Raw genomic sequence first — 21,818 nt, 5'->3', positions numbered from 1 at the left:
TTTATTTAACTCTAAATTAAATTCTATATACTTATGCCTCAACACCTTGAGGACTATACGTTGCCTTATGGAGGTTAGAGACTCACATTAGGTATTTGCCTTTAGAAACATTGATCGTGGGAATCTCCTCAAGTTGTCCTAAACTCCTAGTACTCCTGTGTATAGAGATTAGAGAGGAGGCACATGGAGCCCGAGGTACTTTGTTTTGAGTGAGGAGGGACAAGGTTCTGAAAGGGTTACTTGCCTTACTACTGGGCCACGGGCCTTGCTGGTAAGTGTGAGATTCTGGAGTTGACCTCCTGACGTGGCATTTTCCCATAGTGCTCTTACCTGCTGTCTGAATTCTTGTCAAAACAGAAGGAAATAAAAATCTGAGAGCCCTCCTTATTTAGCAAAAGACCTTCTCAGATTCCTTAGATTTTGTATACTTGAAATCTGTATGCTATCGTAGAACTTGTTAAGTTATTTGATCGCAAAATAAACTTCTTTGTCAAGTTAAAGCAGTCTAGAGTGAAGAGTCCTCATTTGTGCCATGTGGGGGTTTTCCGTCTTAGGATGCTTTAATTTGAGAAATACTTATCTATCACTTCTTCCTCCTCTCTCTAAATATATGTATGAATACGAATATCTGTAGTTCTGCATGTACTATATATGTATGTCTTGTCAAGTGTAATTCATTGAGAAGGTGCCAAAAAGGAGCACAACCTAGCCATACAAGACGTGTACAATAGAAGAACTCACTACTACAAATGCTAAGACCACTAAACTAAAACATTGAATGAAAACCACAAAAAGAGGGAGAAAAGACCCCATATTATACAGACATGCTATAGGAGATTTTCCAGTACATCCACATTTCCATTGCATAGGCATTCCACAACCTGGGAATCACTTCTCTCTTGGATTAGGTTGTCAATGTGCGAAACACTCTCAGGTGCTACTGACCAAGCAAATGCTATCCACCGAGTTTCTGTTACCCTCCCAAGTAGGGCTGTCCAAGAAAAACCAAGAACCGTGAAACCAGTCCGGACCGAAGTCCAAAAGACACGAATTAAAAAATTAAAAAATCATGAGATACAGATTAGGATTGGATTTTCATTTCAAAACCGTGGATTAACCGAACCGGACCGTGAGATATTTAAAAAAATAATATGTGTGTGTGTAATAATTATAACTTTACTAATTGTTATGAATTTCTTTTTAACAATTTTACATTAATGTGACAATATTATAAACTTAAGGTAATAAGTACATAATGCTTGACCAGAATTTGCATATTTTGTTGGTGGAATTTGGACAATGCTTAGCCTTTATTTGGTTGCTGTCTATTTGGTTGCTGTCTTGAATGATTCTGAACTAAAACATTGGAACTAACTTGCTGTAATGTTATCTGAAACTTGAAACCAGCAAGGCCGAAAACACTTATTGGTTGTAACATTCCATAACACTAATAAGTGTTTGCACTTTGCATTTTTAGTTGGCAGTAGCATCATTTTATTTTTATGGAAGGAAATTTGTGGATAAAACCGGGACCAAACCGTGACTCATGGTTCGGATTGGAACCGAACCATGAAACTTTTGGATTAGGATTGGATTGCATTTTCTTAAAACCTTGAGATACGGATTAGGATTAGGATTGGATTCATAGGAATCCGATCCAATTCGGACCGTGGACGACCCTACTCCCAAGGGCAACCAATTTTAGGTGTACTGAGTACATACTTGCTGATATGTACGTACACGATTGATTTCTTTTGTGTTTGCACTTCTATGGTAGGATTTGCTGTTTATATGCTTATCTGATTTAGTTTTCTGGTCCTGAGTTCTTTGAGAATATTAACTAAAGTTTCTTTAAAACTCTTGGCAAGCTTTGTTAGGTATTTTGTTGACTCTACTCTATTAAAATGGATTTTAATGGTGTGTAATATCTTGGATATTATGTTATTGGACTTATTTTTGTATGGACAGGTTTGCAAATTTAATGGACCATCTTTGCAAATTGGGCCTAAGGCCTAATCATAATCGGGAACTAAATGGGCCCAATTGGGTCAAATGAGAGCTCAGTAGGCATGGGCAGGAGCCTGGGCGGAATGCCGGGAGGAAGGCCTAAGAGGCAAGCCTGGCTTTCCAAGAACATAGCACTCTATTTCATTACTCTGTTTCCTTTTCTTCTCTCTCTAGATTGTATCATGGGAACATGTCATATCCTTTGGATTTTCTTCCCATATTTTATGCAAAATATATTTTCTATCTTTTATCTATATTTTGCCACCTTCAATTTGAGAAAATATCAGGACAACTTTTTCATTCTTGATTATCAAATCCGAAAAAGGGGAATATGCAGTAAATGCATATATTTGCTTTTGTCTTCATATCTACCTCTTCTTTTAATTTAGTTGGCCAACTTGAATTCTTCAGTTTTCAAGATTTGAAAAAGTTGGATTTACAATTATTACAAAAAATACGGTTGTACGTACTAGTGTTTACATTTCCACAGAAATATTTTGTGCTATATGATATCTTTGGATTTTGTGTGCTCATATATTGACTTTATGTACAGGAGCCACAAAGGAGAAACAAAATTCAATGAGTTGAATGTTGGGCTTCATCTGCAAGATCTTCTGGGATTCACTTGTTCTCTATATAAAGAGAAGATCTCTTCGGCATTTAACAACCAAGTCAAGAAAGCATTCAAAGAGTATACAAAGAGCATCATGTTACAGAAATCATAGTCTGTTATTTTCTCACTGTAGATTATATTGGTCAGACTCCTCAAAGAGAAAAAGCTTTCATTGTTGAATCTTGCTTTACTCTTAGAGGTTGTGAGCTACACTTGTATTTCACCCTTACACTTATCCTACCTGGTGAGAAAGAGAGCCACATCCACTGTGTTTCAGTTAGGCTTGTGAGTCTCTATTTGTTTGGGCAATCTGGTCTGAGTGTACCAGAGGTTTGAGATTTGAGTGAAGAGAATTGTTTGATGTAAAAGAAGTATTGGCTTCTGTTGAAAACCAACAATGGTGTAAGTACTGAGCATAGTGGATACTAGTGAGTGTTCAAGGGAACATCATTGAAGAGTAGACTAAACAATTCGCTGAACTACTATAAAAATCTCCTGTCTCTAATTCTTTACATTGATTTTTATTCTGTTGTGCTAACCTAATTGTTGAAGTTTTTCAAAAAGGGCTAAATACGGGGGTCCAATCTATTCACCCCTTCTAGGTTGCAATATCAATTGGTATCAGAGCCTGGAGCCTTCATTTAAAAGGTTTTACCGCCTGAAGGAGATCCTGTGGCAACCAACAACACAAGTCAGATGGAGGGAACTGGAAGACCACCACTATTCAACGAACTCACTATAGCTACTGGAAAAACAGAATGAGGATTTCATTGAGTCAATGGAGTTTGACCTATGGACTATCGTGGAGGAAGGGTACACAGAGCCAACCATCACCACAGAAGGTATTACTACTGAAAAACCTAAGTCTAAGTGGAGTACTGATGAGAAGAATAAGTACACTTTAAATTCTAGAGCTATGAATGCTTTATTTTGCGGGCTTAGTCCGGAAGAATATAATAAAGTATCTGTTTGTAAAACTGCAAAAGAAATTTGGGATACATTAGAGGTCACTAATGAAGGAACTAGTCAGGTAAAAGATTCTAAAATTAGTACACTTACGCACAAGTATGGGATATTCAAAATGAAACCTGATGAAACCATATCTGAAATGTATACTCGTTTTACAAATATTGTGAATGGACTAACATCACTTGGTCAAGAAACTCCCAACTGTGGAGATAGTGAGAAAGATTCTACGGGCACTAGCAACAAAGAAGTGGAGGTCCAAAGTTACTGCAATCGAAGAGGCAAAGAATCTCAAGACTCTCTTGGTTGAGCAATTAATTGGATCGCTCATTACTCATGAAATGGTACTAACTGAGGATGAACTAATTCACTAACTTCTTTATTGTTGTGTACTCTTTTGTATCCTTCCAGGCCAAGAAGGCTAAAGAAAAGGAAGAAAATGAACAGCTGGTAGACGAATTGTACAAAAACTTCACATCCCTAGTGGAGTCTAGGGCATTGTTATCTTTGACCCAACCAGACAAGATGAATGCTTTGAAGGCTCTGGTGAAAAAAGTATTTTGAGCGAGAATGTCAAGAAGAATATTGCAATTGCTCCTCAGAACATAGATAAACTTCAGCAGGTATAGATTTGACAAATTTTTAACGCTTTAAAGGTGGAAATTTTATTTGATATCTCATATCCAATTCCTAGACACTTTCACAGGGTTTTAGGGTGCACTTTCCTATCATAGGGTTTTAGTGGCTTAGGCACTTTCATAGAGTTTAAGGTTTTAGGCACTTTCATAAGGTACCCTAGGGTTTTGGTTAGTGGACTTGTGGGCTTACAAAACTAATAGGTGGAAAATCTCCCATCAATTTATTGCCTATTTTAAGCACTCCAAATTTGTTTGGGAAAGTTAAAGTTCAGTTGTGCAAGATCAAGTTCCTTAATCTATTTTTGTTGTGGTATTGCACTGGCTGGTATATAGCTGTTTTTTGAATTAGAAGAGTAGTTTCGCTATTAGTTACTACCTGCTCCTACCCCTACCCGTACTACTGCTGTTATACATCTCATTCCTTTTTCAACTATTTGTATCAAGTCCGAATAATCTTTTTCTGTGAAAACAAATGTTGACAGATATTGACAATTTGATATTCAAGCACCAGCGCATATATTTCAAAAAATATAGCTATTTCCTTTGACTTATGTGTGTAAGCCAAGGTTCATTTTGAGTGTGTTACCTGCAGATCACTAAACAATCTCGAAAGTTCTGTTCTGAGGCCATTACTTTCATTCATACCTTGTTGATGACAGCAATGTACAGAAAACCTGGAAGAATTCAGGATTCTCAGGTATGACTGGGTTCACCGTTGTTCCATATAACATGTGATTTCATCGTTTGGTTGCACAAAGAAAATAACCAATACCAATTTCCCGTGTAACAGTCGCATCATTTTATGGAAATTAAAACACCCAGCCCTCTGCTTTATATACATACCTGTGTGAAAAAGATCAGTCCTCTGGATTTCTTCAAGTTAATGGACATGCCTGGGGATTCCCATTTCTTTAGCTCTGATAATTTCAGGTTAGTAGTGGGGCTCTTTCAGGGTACTTGTTGATCAAGGTTTGTGTTTTGTGAATGATGGTAGCCAGATCTAGATACATTCTGTATGCATTTGTGGCTGTAAATATAAGTTGGATCACTTTTGGGGAGAAGGATTCGTCTTTTATGATCTGATTTGGGAGTTGCTTTAAACAGACTAATACTAGTTGGTACTAACTTTTGTTCAAAGCAGTTCATGTGCCAGCTAAATATTTACTATAATGGCTACCACCCTAGGCTTATGAAAGTTGCTACTTAGTCTTAAGTATGCCAAATTTTATTTGGCCGTGATTCCATGGTGAACTCTGATCTTAGCTGTTCCCGCACTCTTTTGTGTCTTTAAGTTTTTATCCTAGTCAATTTACAATATTCTCCTTGCATTTGTTCATTTTTCCATCCATGACAGGGTACCATGACCAAAGACAAAAAAAAAATGTAGGGAAGGTAAAAATGCAGGACTAAATTAAACCCTACTCGTTATTTCACCTAATAAGAAGTAAAAAAGAAGTGCATTATTTATTTCATCTACAACTACGTACTCCAATCCCACTCTCCGGTTTTGCTATCTACCCAAACTTTTGAGCTAAATAAGAGCATTTCCAACCCCACTCTTAATTTTGCCTAATCAAAAGTACAAGTAGATTCTTTATTTTGCTTATTCACTTTCCATCTACGTAAAATCCTACTCTTTCTTTGACTATCCAGGAATCAAATTCAAAACTCAAGGGTGGATTATTAATTTGTAGAGTGAAATGGTGTAAATATGGGCCCTCCTTAACATTTGCCTAGCCTCACCAGACTGGTTAAATGTAGTTTGCAAAGTTGGTTTGAAGCATGCCTAGCCATATAGAGAGCCCATTTGAGTGAAGGTAAGTGGGTTGGGCTTGCCATTTTTGCTAACAAGGCTCATGTGACTAGTGGTTTGGAGATGCTCTAACGCATACTTGAGTTTCCGGTTAATGCATATGCTTTTTATTATGCACTTACTCTTAGATTCTTCCCTTCATGGTGATTACATGCTTCTGTGTGCACGGCCAGCACTCTTGCATCCGTAATTGAAACTCTCCGAGGATTTGTTAACGCTTGAGCAGGATTTACTTCATTCCCGGAAATATTCTCACCAATTTCAAAATTATTACTTGAATTGGCAGGACAAAAGAACACATGCCTTATGCTCTAGGAGATAACATCAGATATGTTTTCCAACTTATAGAGAAGAAAGTCCAAGAACATCACATGCTGCATCGCCTGCTGCAGATGCAAAAGCAAAAGCCAGTGCCTATTAAATTACTCAATCCAAAGTTTGAGGAGACGTAATCCACTTTTCTTATATTTTCCTTTCCTTTTTTTTTTTGTGGTCAGTTTTCATGTAATCCCAAAGCCTATTTCTTAATTGCATTAGGTGATCTTCCATTGAGAAGCTAAACTTTGGTTGTTTTATATCTTGCAGCTTTGTAAAGGGCAGAGATTATGACCCAAATTGTGCACGAGCTGAGATGAAAAAGTTAAAGTAGCCTGTAAGACTAGAATCAGGTTGTGCGCTTATGATCTGGTATCAGGTTGTGCCCTTCTTTCTTCTCGGCTGCTAGCATCTTCTGGATGTATTTGTTTGTGTTGGCCTGTATTTTGTCTGTTGGCACTCTTGTTACTGCTCTGGCCTTTTCCACGCATAATGCTGTGAGGAGTAGGTTTTGGAAAGTCTATTTTGTTGTACTATATTCATATGCTGCTGTGTCCTGTTAAGCTCGGGCTGTTGGTTGCTATTTGAGAGCTTCTGTTTCCATGTTGTATTTGTATTTTGTATTTTATTTGTTGGAGACCATGCTGGACTCTTCAAGCTTTCATGCTCTTATTATCATTTTGCCTAGCCAAGGGGGGATGTCCCTTGGATTTCCATTATACTGTTTTGGTTGCTAGCTCTGAACCTATCCATAATGAGCACTATTCTAGTTGGAAAGGAAGGCTGCCCCGGTCCTGCTGCTACAATTGGATGCCGCCCAGATTATGCTGTAACAATTGGGTACTGCCCAGGTTGAGGGCTGGAGAGCTTTTACAGGTCCTGCTGCTACAATCGTATTACTTGGATTTGCCATTTCTATGGCCGGCTGGAGAGCTTTTTGATGCTTTGGAGTGGAGTCCATCCTCCTCACAGCCCTATGTTATCTTGTGTTAATTTATATTGTCTTACTGTGTCGTATATTTTCCTTTCCTTTTGGAAGATGGATTGAAAACGTGTCTCATTTACCTTATGTAGCCATTTGGTTTAGGCAAATTTTCTGTTATTTTCTTTTTGATTTTCTTTTCTTTTTCTCCTGGGGTATGCCTCTTGTAGGCTGTATATTCGGTTAGCCTCTTTTTTTAATTTCAAGTTGATTTACCTAAAAAAAAAAAAAAAAAAAGACTGGAAGCTCAAGGTGCAGCATGTGAACTGAGGAAAGATAATCACTTCCTATGTGGGAGGAAGGAGAAAGACAAGGCACAACTAGATGAAGAAAGAGCTGAGAAGTATGGAAAAGCAAAAGCTTTCCTCCAAGATCAAGAACATGTCATGTCAAAAAAAAAAAAAAAAAACCAAGAACATGCATTCAAATCTAGGCAATTGGGAAAGCGTAAGAAGAGGAGTAGATGATGCTGGCTTTGGATGGTGCCTAATGATACTGCTTCCCTCAGTCGCGGTGTCCATGCTACGGTAGGTAAGACTTCATTCTCTTTCCTGTTCTTCCTTGGTGCCATTGGTGCTGCTTGATTCCGTTTTTGTTTTTCAGATCTTTGCTGCTGGATACTTAAAGTTCCCCACAAAATCTTTCTCCCACAAACCTTTTGGCTTGTGAGAATTGTGTTTAGGGTTTTTCAGATATAGAATTTGTTCTTGTCCAAGTCCCTCAATAATAAAAAGGAGATGAAAATGATTGAATATATTTTTTGGCAATTGATAATGTCAAAACCGAAATTTTTTCTGCCAAAACTCTACTTTTTCTTGCTGCTACATTTACTTTTCTGCCCTTACTGCATAAGGGACGTCCACCACCAGCTCTCTCATCTTCCTTTATTACAACACACAAAGCTACGGAAAGGAAGCTCATAGGGGTGGGAAATTATATTGTGTGATCTGTCGGATGGGTTCCAAAGAACAAAGGACCTACCAGATTTAGTTCCAACAAAGTGTCCGTCATGAAGAGACAGGAGTATATCGCAGGAGCACAAAGGCTGGATAAAGGAATCCGAGTTCTCACACGGACACTGCAGCGATTCGGATTCGCGATTGGGCCTTCGGAAATCGATCGAAGCGAAAGAGAGAGGGGATTGGTTCGTTTTGAGTAGGATTTTCTTGGGCAATGGGGAGATTGGGTAGAGCGATGGAGGTGGGTTCTGATGAATTGAGGGTTCGAAATCATGGACAGCCACGATTTGCAGATGGATTTGAATCGGAGTAGGGATTTGACGGGGAGTCTAGAGAGGATGTCGACTATGAGTTCGTCGGGGATATTCAGCCCACGGATCTTCTTCTTGTTCTCGATTGCTGGTGTCTCATCTTCCATTTTCACTTTGATTTCTGCTAGTGTTGTAGCTCTCTCATCGTCCTTTCTTTTTTTTTTTTGGATAGATTCATCTTCCTTTCTTTGTCAGTGTTGTTTATCAAGTTTTTTCGAATTTGTTAATTTGATAATCAAAATTGCTTGGACTTTAAAACTTCTCTACAACATCATTTCTGTCAAAAATGATATTGATTACCCTATCCCGTCGGGGAGATTGCTGGTGTCTCATCTTCCATTTTCCCTTATGCAGTAAGGGCAGAAAAGTAAATGTAGCAGCAAGAAAGAGTAGAGTTTTGGAAGGAACAATTCCAGTTTTGGCAGGAACAATTCCGGTTTTGGTATTATCAATTTCCTATTTTTTTTAAGAATATGTAACTTTTCTTCTTTTGTCCTTCGATTTTCATGGCGTCGTTTTGTCTGCATAAGTTCTTTTTGCACCTCATTGAAGGGCATTTCAATTCACCAAATGTGCGTGTTGACCCTTTTTATGCTAAAATATACATGCCAATTTTGCCCATTTGATCCTTTTAGTCATCTATTGGGTTTTAAATGGACATTAATTTCTGATTATTTGTCTGTCCCTCAACCTTTACAACCAGGGACGGATTCAAAGGGGGTCACACGGGGGCACGTGCCCCCACTCGAACACGTGTTCCTATTCGAAATTAATTTTTTTTTCTTATAAATTAGCATTATTATAAAAGTGTGCTGATATATAACATACACACTTTCATATATTTCGAAAATACACATATAGAATTGGTTTTAGGAAATTGAATTCTATACTCCCTTTTTGACATTCACTCTCTTTTTTTTTGGATTTTAGTGTTGAAAGTGTATATAATTTTTTTGCTAGAAGACAAAAAAAGGAGTGTAGATGTCAAAAAATGGAGTGTAGAATTCAATTTTTTTTTTTGGTAATTTAGCTTGAAATAGAAAAAAAGGCTAAGTATTCAGCTTACAAGTGGCATATCCCAGGAGGGAAAAAAAGAAAAATCAAAGATTGAGAAAAATGACCTAAGCCAAGTGGCTACATTGACCAAAGTTTAGGATTACAAGAAAAAAGGATTAAAGCAAACTTAATGAAACATGATATCCCCATGTTTTATTACCATCTAAGAGATGGGAGAGAAACACGAGCCAAAAGAAGGTATACTCAAAAGTTGAATTTAGTACATTGGCACTTTGGCAGCAACAGATTCTTCAAATCATGAGCAGCCCAAATTTGGCCACCTTTGAAGGGTACCAAAACAACACTACAGCAACTGCCGTTGGACCAGCAGCAGTTGGATTGTATGTAGCATTTGGATTTTACAGCAGTAGCATTTGGACAGAACAGCATAACCGAAACTTTGGTCAACGGCTATTCTTCACTCATGTAAACTCTACACTCTTGGAGCTGTTCTTGGAAAGTCAGAAAGTCAGCAATATAGCCCTATTCTTAGAGTTGTTCTTCACTGAGCAGTAGCAAAATAGAACAGCTACCATAGCATCCATTACTAAACAGAACAACAGACATAGTAGAAATAGCCCTGCAATCAGACCTTACAAATTTGAAAAAAATCTGTTGCGAGCCAAACAACTTGTATCTTCTGTATCCACCATCTTCGATCTCCGAATAACCGTCGAATGCTATTACAATCGAAGAAACATACATACATCGATCTTATGCCTCCATTGGAGTTCACATGCTATGTTAATTATTACAACCACGAAAAATAATCGTGGTATCCAATAAATAACAATAATTACGAAAAAATTATCGTGGGATCCAATCACACAAAATCAACAAAAATTGTCACGCCCCGTTCCGGAATAGCACCTCATCGGCCTATCCCGATACGACACGCGACAACAGCCCAACAACAACCAGTTACTAGCAATTCCAAGAATAACTAAATATTGAAGTTTAAAAGCCACATTTTATTTACATCTCAAAAATGATTGTCATTTACAAACTACAGCGGAAGTCTGTCAAGAAATAAACATAACCAACTAATATCCAAAACTAAACTAAGCAAAAATCATCTACGGGCCAGGAGACAAGGACTCCCACAGGCCTCAACTACGCACTTCTCGAGCGAGTCACAAAATGCAAAACGCGACCTGTAGTGGACACCGACCTATACCTGCAAAACTGGAACCCAAAACGAGTTCCAGGAGTGTAAATGAGACATGGATGTTGTTCAATATAGACAATAAATCCAAGTTCATCATTAATTAAGCATTAAGCAAATAATCGACACAAAGTCTTTAATCCGACACAAAGTCACTAGCTCGACACAAAGTCATAATTTTGGCATAAAGCCATTGAATCGACACAAAGTCAAAGGCACGACACAAAGTCCGGCCGTTGGCCGTTGTTGCCCATCGACACGAAGTCACAGTTCAATATCACAAGTTCAATCCAAATGAAGAACATCTATGAATCGAACACTCACCTCGGTCTCCAACAAAAAAGAAAACCAACGCAGTCACTCCCTACGTGGAGCTGCGGTACTCATTGTCGCCTCCGAACCTAACAAATATTCCGCACATATGAGCTCAAAGTTCAATTCCAAAAACAAAGAAGTAAATTCACCAATTTGTACTTCAAAGCCGAAAATCTCATAAACACACACTTTCTAGCAGAACCATAAATCGAAGTCTGACTATAGCATTCTATAGGTTTCAAAGAATACTACAAGACCACCACCACTGGCAAGAAGACTTCTAGTACATCAATCTGGATATAAAATTTGCCCAAATTGGACTCCGAATGACTAAGATATGCTCAATTGAAATTACACATCTAAAACAGAAACTACAGACCCAGCAGAACAGTCTGCGATCGAATGCTCATTAAAAATCACACACTTAATCTTTTCCAATATTTCCAACGCCAAAACAACACCAACTGATCAAGGTTTAAGACTCAACAGCATCCATAGTCGGTAAGCATATTCAACTATGACAAAATTGATGAAGAACACAGCTATAAAACCTGCCCAGAATTTCAGAATCACCAAACTATTAACTTCGGAACCAAAACTGAATTTGGTCAGACCAAACTAAGGCACAATCTTTACAGATTCAGAAAGATATACAAGTCTAGTTTCGGAATCAAGAAACGGTGCGTAAAACCAATACCCGAGCAAGAAGTTATGCCCGTTTTTCCAACACGTGTCTGGGCTGTCTGCCCAGACGCGAATCTGACTGCAACCCGGTTGAAGATTTTTATCTTTTTCCATACTATTCAGAAAATTCTGAAATTTTTACAGCATAAACTACACTCACAGAGGCACCTACGGTAAAATTATCAGAAAATAACATGATCGGTATGTCAACAAGAAATATTCATCAAAAACAGGACAGATTCAATTCTGCTCAAAACACAGTTATGCATATTCATTTGTTATACACGAATTTAAGCAAAAAGGGAGTGAAAATTACCTACTGAATTGAGGTTTCAATCACCCTTCCACCTCTTCTTTCCACCGTCTCTCTCTCTCTCTCTCTCTCTCTCTCTCTCTCTCTCTCTCCACGTTGGAACAACTCCCTGATGGGTTTCCTTTCTGTTTTTTTTTTCTTTCCCTTTTGATGACACACACACACACTCCACCTCACACAAACACACGGCACACATGCACCAATTTTTAAAAAAATTGCACTTTAGCCCTTTAGGTTATTAAATATAACATTTAAGCACCTCAATTAAAAAGGATGTTACAAAAATAATGTGATCATAATAGCTGGGTAAGAACACTGCAAAATAAGGGTTAGCACAGTTCTATATTCTACCCTCTAGTTTAATTCTTACGCGTGATTATAGCCCGCTCTGATACCATTGTTAGGAAACCGAATCCCCAAGACCCAGTAATGACGTGTACAGATTAGACAACAAAAAATTGCAAAAAACCCTACAAGGCGGAATTAGGGTTTGACCACAACTCCCACGTCACGAACGCTAGTTAAACTTGTTACAACACATTTTGTTGTATGTCACGAATACTGCTCGATCGTACCTTACGATCTTCTGCCATATTCCCTTATACCTCGAATCACGTACCCGTTTGTGGAAACCTTACGTGATTGTGTGATCTCTCTCACAGCCCACTTTTCTGTCTCTCAAAAACATGTTATCGACCTAGCGAACGAAACGGTATATTTATAGGATTAGGGCAGAGACCTAAGGAGAAATAAATCTGGGCTTCTTGTATAAATAAGAAATCTTAATCCCACCGGGACTCTATTTTTTATCACACAAATTACAATTCACCCCGCTACAGTATTGTAATTGCACTCCCGTCCTTATCTCAATTATATTTCGAGCTTCATGTTATTAAATACGTATTAATCTCCCCACGTTAAGATCACATATACCCGTTAATTAAAATGAATTACTAACAGATTGAACCTTTCTTTCTTTATATAAACGGTTTATGAACTTGTTAAAACAATTATACTACTCAGTAAGCACAAGAAACTGTAGCATAGATATTCCGTTTAGTAAATATTCCATTGGGTTGGTAGTATGTGCAGAAAAAAATAACAACCTTAGCATTCTCAGATTGTTGTATTTTGTTCTCCTTTTTCTTTGTCCCAGCAAAACAGCAACCCTAGTTTGTTCAGATTCTGTTCCTGTTGGTTTGCACCTTTATTTTTTCCTATATCATTAGCGCAATCAGCATTATTGATTTTTCTCGTGATGAATATGGGGATATGGGTGCCTTGAACAAGACATGAGTATCACAAAACTGCATTTAAGTGGTATCAATTCTCTCACTTGTTAACATGCCAAGGTTCTTTCTTAGCCTTCTTTTGCTGCTCATGTTTGATTTCTTTACTTCATTTATTGCTCTCTATCATTGTTCACTTTCTTCGCCCCATTCGTCACGAAACAATTTCTTGTGTCTTGTAGGGTGAAGCTTTCAACATATGCTTCTGTCACAAGTATAATTCCCAAAAATAACAGGGTGTATCCTTTTGTTCAGCCACAACTTTGTTCTTTTTCCCTTTCTTTTTTGTGCTGCTACTATATCTGCTAAGGGCTAGTTATGTTTCTCGCAGCCTTGGGATCTCAACTTCTCGTTAGACTTGACCGACCGCAGATATCGTGGAAAGAGATAATGAAGCAGTTGAGAAGTTTGCTTTGGCCATTTGAAGTCGAATGGCTTTGATATATGTAACACCATTTGGAAGATGATGAGCAGTTGATAAAATTTAATCATTCTTCATTTTCCATGCCGTATGCTCCTATGCAGTCCAGTTTATGAGAATTTCTATGCTGCAGTCTCTTGTAGTTATGTTCAAAGGCGATTACTGTGTTTAGGGACGACATTGCCTTGTGCACTGAGTTTCCCATATTGTTTTGTTCCATGGCTAATAAATATTGCTTATATTTATTATATGAAGGTGCTCTCAAATGGGAAAGCGCTCAATGTGACTACATAATTTCCTAGGACATAGATAGCATCAAAGCATTACCAGTGTGCCATTTTGACCAAATTATATCAGCATGTTGATAGTTAGCATGATGGACCAAATAACTGGTCCTGAAATACGCTGAAGATTCTGGCTTCATCCGTTTCGTCGACGAAGCTTTGGTGATTATGGTTTTCCCTGAGCTGCTGCCATTGATGTCTGGTTTTTGGCCACATTTGCATAGCAAACTTGACCAATAGAATTTGCTTTGGGGGAGGAGTTGACCTCAACTGGAGGTGATCCGCAAGCCTTAGGCGTGCTAGGCCCCTTGTAAGCTCTGCAGACATAGGCTACAAAATTTTGGTAGTCCTGCAACAGTAGAAATATTATGCATGAGAGAGAGAGAGAGAGAGAGAGAGAGAGAGAGAGAGAGAGAGAGAGAGAGTAACTTCTTCTAGTGGCAGATTATCCACAATCACCCATGGGACAAATCTACGAGGAGGATTAAGACTAGCAGTTTCATAAGCATAGCTTCTTTCAAGCTGCACAGTAAATTTGCATCCCATTAGGACAAAGCACATAAAATGAAGCAGATAAACTTGAGATATTTCACACTATTGCTTGAATAAGATTAAAAGCATGCTGTTGTCAGAACCGCAGACAACAAATATTAACTAGAAGAATATGAGCATGTAAGACTAACTTCAAACCCAAGTCCAGTGTTGTAGCAGTCGATAAGCTGTTTTGAATTCAACCCCTCTCTTCCAAAACAAGATTTCCAATCACTGTGCTTGTTCTCCAGATGAAGTCGTTCGACGCATTTTATGAATCTGAAGCTGAAATGAGCTCCCTGCATCGGAAATTAAGTCGAAAGCGAGCATACAGATCCAGTCTAAAAACATTTGAGCTACTTATTTTATGAACAGCATTCAGTTTTGATCAATCATCTGTTACCAGGTCAGGCCATACTCTAATTGCGCAAGCTTCCACCGTGTTTAGCAGACACTCATCTGGGCCGTGCTGCATATTTTTGGTAGAAATAATTATAACAGAAGTGAGTGTCAAATTAGAGTTTGTGTAAGAAACACACATCAAAATAGTAAGTTATTATAGCATTCACGCCATTGCACCACTTGGTTAATCACATGCTAAGTAGATCAGAAAATTGGGAAAAAAATTGCCACAAGATCTCAATTAAGGCCATTCGTCAAACCATCTCCGCCCGTGTCAACACACTTACCGTCAGGATTTGGTAAATAATTCAAAATACAACGAATCTTGGCGCATGATGTTAAAGTTGAGAGTGTCAACCGACCTTTTCTTGGATTCCTTATCACCCCACACATGGGGATCTTTCCATTGATAGATAAGAGGGCACGTTCTGTGCCGGTATGTGGAACAGAGATTTCATGCCCTTAACTTTTGGCTGGATTCAAGGAGAACAAAATAACACATTTGAGCAGATGTCTTGTTAAGGATGAAGAACATGGAAATGCAGACGCTTAAAAATCGATCTATATATTGTGGAGTACACTCTTACTCCACACCAAATCTTGAAGCATGATTGTGCAGTTAGTAGTGTATTGCGAGGGATTTGAGGATTGATAATCTTATGCCCCTTAACGTAAGAGAGTAGAATCAAATAACACAAAAAAGCACACACCGGTACAGAAGATGACAAGATGAAGGAGAAGATGGAAACAGGGACAGACCTGGCAAACCCAGGTTTTGTTATCTTTGAGATAAGCATTTCCCCAAGGGACCAGTCTGAGATTGATGATGGAGATGAGTCCATTGTCAAAGGTTTTCCCCAAGCTATTGACAATGAAGTTGGCACAATATGGACACAGAGCTTCATAGTAGAGTGACAGGTTAACCTTATGCGAATCATCACTTGAAGAAGGATCGGATGTGAGGAGGACCAAAACAAAAAGGGCAAGTAATGCGAAGACTACTCTATGAGAGGTCATGGCTCCAGCTGAATGGTGTTTGATACACTGAGACGTGTAGATAGAGATATGCGTATCTAGGAGTAATTTAGTATTGTCCTTGAAGTGAGGGTTGGATTGGGACTCTAGTGCTCAGTTCTTTTGGGCTTTTTCTTTTTCAGCTACTTTCACTTTTGGAGATTTTATGCTACAAATCCGAGAAAGATATCACACTGTTATCTATTGTTTTCTGTGTAATTTTTTACTTTGCTGTATATTGAATTTTAGCTGATGATTAGGCTCAAAAGAGTAGAGTCAATTGTATTACTGCTAAGGAAAGGAGTAATTTTTTTCTTATTTGGCTTTTTTATGGTATGGGCAATCCAGAACGTTGTCATTTTTTTTATATCTAAGGACATGCAGTCTCTCTGTCTGTCATATATATATATACATACACGCACTATCATGCAATGCAATTAATGATTTATTGAGCCTAAACTTGGGGGTAATTGGAAGGGTATGAGAAATGGAATTTCACCATTTGCTCTTCGTACCTTACACTTCTCCATTATGCCCCATATGAAAATTCAAAAAATGCAAGAAAGAAAGCAAGTGGAGCATTTTTTATTTTTTATTTATATCATAAGTAGAGGAGTAGTTGACTAGTAGTAACTCTCATTTAATTCTTCTCTGCTACAATTAAGTGACACCACACCTATCTTTGTTCAATATTATTTTATATTTTTTCTCCTCTTCAGTCCTACAGAAATGATACGAGTGGGGTATTTGGCTGTTGAAAATTAATACCAGCATTTAACTTGTTGCGCAATCATGTTGTCAGAAAGATTCATTGAGGGCCTCATCAACCCCTTTTTTTGCCAAAGTTGGACCACTTTCGGTGCATGTGATGTAAGATTCTATAAATTCAAGAGTCACTGCGGTCATTTTCTGCCTGACCCAGTGATCCCAGGACAGTATTGTGATCTTGGGTTTGGATAGCCCCCCATTTTTATCTCTTTTTTATTTGAGCACTCAGAATACTTTTAAGTCACTATATCACACACAATAATCGAGTAAAAATGAAAGAAGAGCAATTTTCTCATCTTTGTAATTGTGTGCATCTCCGGCGCATATCAATTTTTAATATGTATCGAAGGAAGACATGGAGTCTAGAGGTTACATCGGTAATCATAAAAACCCACTCACACTAAATATGGGGTTACGCACAGTGTATTTTATGATCAATTTTGCTATTAGTAGGGACCCAAATCCCGACTTCTCTACCGATCCTACGAGGAAAGGTTAGGTCCCACTACTCCCTTCAAACGTGCGAGAAAGAAACCCATTTCATTTCATTTCAAAAATTTGGGAAAGTGAATCTCAGCACTCTCTCTCTCCCTCCAAAAGCGATCCAACACCAACTCCACCGGAGCTTCCCGCATATGCCGGCCCACCACCGGAGCTCCCAGATACACTGGGCCACCACCACCGGAGCCCCCACACCACCAACGCACCACCACCATGATCTAACCCTATTAAACACACTTTTCTGCTGATAGCAAAATTGCTCTTCTTTACCCCTTCCTCAGAATCCTAGATCCCATCATCCACACAAATCCGGGTTGTGGTTCGCCCCCTCCATCCACCGTCACAATCTCAGTCAGAAAAAAAACGGAATCGATGGTCTTTGATTTGTCTCACGAACCAGTCATGGCGACCCCTGAGGTTTTGCAGAGAGAACACGATCTGCTCCCGTTGTTTCCCCTCTTTACCATCCCAAAAGTACGTAAATTTTCCATCATATATAGATGTACATGTAACTATAGGCTGTGATTCTGGTTTTGTTTATGGTTCTGGGGATTTGGGTGTGTTAGAAAATAATGCAGGTAATACAAAATACCTGCTGCGGATTACACAAATATAACGGATCAAAGACTTGTCTTACGAGCCCTACCAATACGCACACCCTGCACAAAGAAATATTAGAAACCCTTCTTGCAAGTGGAGAGGCTACTAGAGTCCTCCACAAACTTCACACGTTTCAAATCCCTAGGGGCTAGATGGTGCCCTAGAGAGAACTAGGAGAGAGAGAGAGACTGCTAATTGATATGTGAAAGAAAATACAACTACTGTGTTTTCTATTGTAGGCTATGGGAATTTATAGATGAGAAGAGTAAAGATATAAGACTTACTTATCTCTATCACTTAGGTAATTTGAGTCCCTGTAGGACTCATCACCTTAAGTGGTTGAATCCACTTAATACTTATCATCTAAAGTTGTACAGTCCACTTAGGACTTATCACATATTAAAAAATACATGATAAATACAACCAAGTATTATCCCATGTGGACGCACCCATGGGCCCCATGCAACATCTCCCACTCGTACACAGTGGGTATATATATTGAATCTCTCGTTCAATGGATTCCTCAATCCTATTCTTGTCTTCATATGGGAAAGTGAAACGTGTGACCAAGCGAGAAAAGTACTAAAAAGAAGTGTTATATTAAGCCGCCATCTAACTAACATAACACTCAACATCTCGTCTATACCCCAAATCATCTAACCACACCAAGTCTTGCACCTTTGACCCTCACGTAGTATAACAGAGCCATGCAAGACCTCTTAATGCATTTGTGCTCAATGATTGTATCGAACTATCATCGATATAATCGCCCGGGCTAAGAGCCACAAATCATTAGTGTAATATCAAATGATCTTTCCTTAGACACTCATGTCAATCTGTCTAATCTTGACTGCGTTCCTAGACATGCTCCACTAGACTGTATATCTCGTGATCCTTGGATGACATGCTAAAGTAGCAACATCAAGCTTCAACTTCATGACACAGTTCTAAGTCCCAAAGGGTATATATGTAGAGGGACTACATAGTCCAAGGGCTGACACAGTGACGAAGTAGGGATCTATTCTGTCACACCCTTTCATGGTCGACTCAAAGCACATACAATATGATTTGTATGCCATGGCAGAGCTCCCACTTAGGTTATGTCACACTTTTACACCATACAAACCTTGATTCAAACGCTACTCAAGCGCCAACCTGAGTTTCTGAGACAAGTTCTACTAAAGTCCTTTCTCAAGAATCTCACATCCGGCTTTATACAGGTTGCATGGAGGTGTGGAGACACTCCATGTTTGACTTGTTCAGTCTCATCTTAGCCCTCGCTAAGGCGACAAATAATTATTTAGTATAAATTCTAGCTCACTCTCAAAGAGCTAAGGAGATCACACATTGTGATCATTTTGAGTCTCATCCCGCGTGCTACCTAAGCACCGGGGCGATCTCCCATGTGAGAGGGATGATCAAAAGCCTGGTGACAAATTTTTAATTACAAGATATGTGCACTAATTAAACAATATTCCAATTTTCATATGAATAATTGAAGACAAATTTCATTATTGCATAAAATACCAAAAAGTGTCCATCAAACTCAAGCATATCAAATCCTACATAAGCCCAAACCCCTAACATGTCTATGAAATATGTCTCTAGCAATGGGTTTGGTTAAAGGATCAGCAACCATGTCGCTCGTAGAGACATGCTTTAGGACCACCTATCCTAGCGCAATGATATCACGGATGAAGTGATGACGGGTGTCAATGTGCTTTGTTTGACCATGGTACTTGGGATCTCTTGCATAAGCTATTGTTGATGTGCTATCACAATGAAGCACCACAGCCTCACCCAGATGTCCTGTTACACTCAAGCTTTGTAAGAATCTCCTCAACCATATCGCTTCTTGAATAGCAGCAGTGCATGCCACGTATTCTGAATCCATTGTAGATAAAGAAACACACTGTTGTTTCTTGCTACACCATGCAATGGCTCCTCCTCCAAGTATGAAAGCATAGCCAGAAACAGACTTACGCTCATCTCTATCAGCAGACCCATCTGCATCACTAAAGCCGACCAATCTAAGAGTGCCACCTTGGTAGCATAATACGAAGTCTGCAGTCCCTCGCAAGTATCGAAATATCCTCTTAACTACACTCCAATGGGCATTACCAGGATTACTTTGATATCGGCTGACCATCCCAACTGCGAAACATATATCGGGTCGAGTACACATTATCGCATACATCAGACTACCAACTCCACTTGCATATGGAACATTTGCCATTTGCCTTTTCTCTTCTTTTGTTTTAGGACTTTGCTCAGTGCTAAGAGTTTGACCCTTCTCGATTGGAGTATCTATGGGTTTGGAATAGTGCATACGAAACCGTTCCAAAATTCTCTTTATGAAAGTCTCTTGAGACATACTAAGAAGTCTCTTGGAACGATCTCTTGAGATCTTAACCCCAAGCACATAATCTGCTTGACCTAAGTCCTTCATCTCAAATGTAGAGGACAACCACTCTTGAGTGGGTTTGATTAACTCCAAATCATTTCCCGCCAACAGAATATAGTCCACATATAATGAGAGAATGAGAAACTTGTTCTCAACTCTCTTAACATACACACAATGGTCCTCTTCAATCATTGTGAAGTCAATACTAATAATCGCTCGATGAAATCGAATGTACCATTGTCTAGACAATTGCTTTAGGCCATAAATGGAACGTTTTAAGCGGCACACCTTGTGCTCTTATCCCTCGGCCTTAAAACCCACTGGTTGATCCATGTAGATCTCTTCGTCTAGTTCTCCATTTAGAAATGTTGTCTTCACATTCATTTGGAACAATTCCAAATCTAAATGTGCAACGATAGCGAGAATGAGGCGAATGGAAGCAAATCTCACCACAGGGGAGAACGTTTCCTCATAATCTATACCCTCACGTTGGGTATAGCCTTTCGCCACGAGCCTAGCCTTATACTTGTCAATTGATCCGTCAGCCTTGCGCTTAATCTTTAGAACCCATTTGTTGCCAATGGTCATGCGCCCAGGCGAAAGATCAACTAACTCCCAAACTTTATTCTTAGCCATTGAACTCATCTCTTCATGCATAGCAACTATCCATTTATCTGAAGCAGGTGACTTGATAGCTTCTTCAAAAGAAGCTGGCTCATCAACATCCACCGAAACAGTCATGAAGGACTCTCCTTCAATCTTGAAGCGGCGACGAGGAACTGTTCCACGTTGGCTTCTTCGAGTCTGTGGATCTTGAGAGTCTGCTGGTGGTACACTCCCACTAGGTGAAGGATCGCTCCCACTATCTCCAGCAACTATAGGATGAGGTTGCATATCCTCATCTTGCTTATGTGATGGAGATAAATCTCCTTGTGGTTCCTCTAACTCATAGAGCTTAAGATCCTTCTTAACCTCACCAATGCTTGGAAAATCCTGCTCTAGGAAATCCACATCGTGCGACTCAATTTCAGTCATTCCCCCATCTGGGTGTTCACTATACAGAACGTATCCCTTGGAGTGCTCAGAATATCTAATAAAAACACATTTATTAGCTCTAGGGCCCAATTTCCCACATTTGTGGGAAGTATTGTGAACATACCCAGCAGTTCCCCAAGGACATAAGCCCTCTAAATTAGGCTTTTCGCCATTCCATAACTCATATGGTGTGGAAGAAACTGATTTGGAAGTTACTCGATTAAGGACGTAGGCAACAGTCAAAAGAGCATCTCCCTAGAAACTGATCGGGAGATTGGCTTGTGCCATCATCGACCTAACCATATCAAGAAGTGTTCAATTCCTTCTCTCCGCAACTCCATTTTGTTGCGGAGTACCAGGAATCGTTAATTGTCTGCGTATCCCTTTTTCCACACAGAATACTTTGAACTGATCAAATAAGTATTCTCGACC

The 21,818-nt window shown here is 39.0% G+C and overlaps 2 protein-coding genes, 1 long non-coding RNA gene and 1 pseudogene across 3 annotated transcripts; 2 read left to right on the top strand and 2 right to left on the bottom strand.

The window, feature by feature from the left end:
* The window catches only part of LOC131321815 (THO complex subunit 2-like), a 47,395-nt pseudogene extending 44,284 nt beyond the window's left edge, over positions 1 to 3,111 (top strand).
* A 287-nt stretch (positions 3,112 to 3,398) lies between these two features.
* LOC131323810 (uncharacterized) lies at positions 3,399 to 7,464 on the top strand. Its single transcript, XM_058355649.1, has 8 exons — positions 3,399 to 3,650; positions 3,781 to 3,930; positions 3,998 to 4,047; positions 4,107 to 4,209; positions 4,817 to 4,921; positions 5,015 to 5,154; positions 6,324 to 6,485; positions 6,623 to 7,464. Exons 1-8 carry the CDS (start codon positions 3,399 to 3,401, stop codon positions 6,684 to 6,686), a joined length of 1,026 nt encoding a protein of 341 aa, XP_058211632.1. The 3' UTR covers positions 6,687 to 7,464.
* Positions 7,465 to 10,610: 3,146 nt separating this feature from the next.
* Positions 10,611 to 12,259, bottom strand: LOC131321817 (uncharacterized). The gene is made up of 3 exons (XR_009198638.1): positions 12,141 to 12,259; positions 11,150 to 11,226; positions 10,611 to 10,845 (listed from the first exon to the last, which is right to left on the bottom strand). It is a non-coding gene; the product is annotated as an uncharacterized LOC131321817 (long non-coding RNA).
* A 1,811-nt stretch (positions 12,260 to 14,070) lies between these two features.
* LOC131321816 (gamma-interferon-responsive lysosomal thiol protein) lies at positions 14,071 to 16,399 on the bottom strand. Its single transcript, XM_058352768.1, has 5 exons — positions 15,824 to 16,399; positions 15,066 to 15,131; positions 14,815 to 14,961; positions 14,561 to 14,653; positions 14,071 to 14,480 (listed from the first exon to the last, which is right to left on the bottom strand). Exons 1-5 carry the CDS (start codon positions 16,079 to 16,081, stop codon positions 14,298 to 14,300), a joined length of 747 nt encoding a protein of 248 aa, XP_058208751.1. The 5' UTR covers positions 16,082 to 16,399; the 3' UTR covers positions 14,071 to 14,297.
* Between the last annotated feature and the right edge of the window lie 5,419 nt (positions 16,400 to 21,818).

This window comes from Rhododendron vialii, chromosome 4a (assembly GCF_030253575.1).
Source record: "Rhododendron vialii isolate Sample 1 chromosome 4a, ASM3025357v1".
Taxonomy (NCBI): domain Eukaryota; kingdom Viridiplantae; phylum Streptophyta; class Magnoliopsida; order Ericales; family Ericaceae; genus Rhododendron; species Rhododendron vialii.
This window is presented reverse-complemented; position numbering and strand designations above follow the sequence as displayed.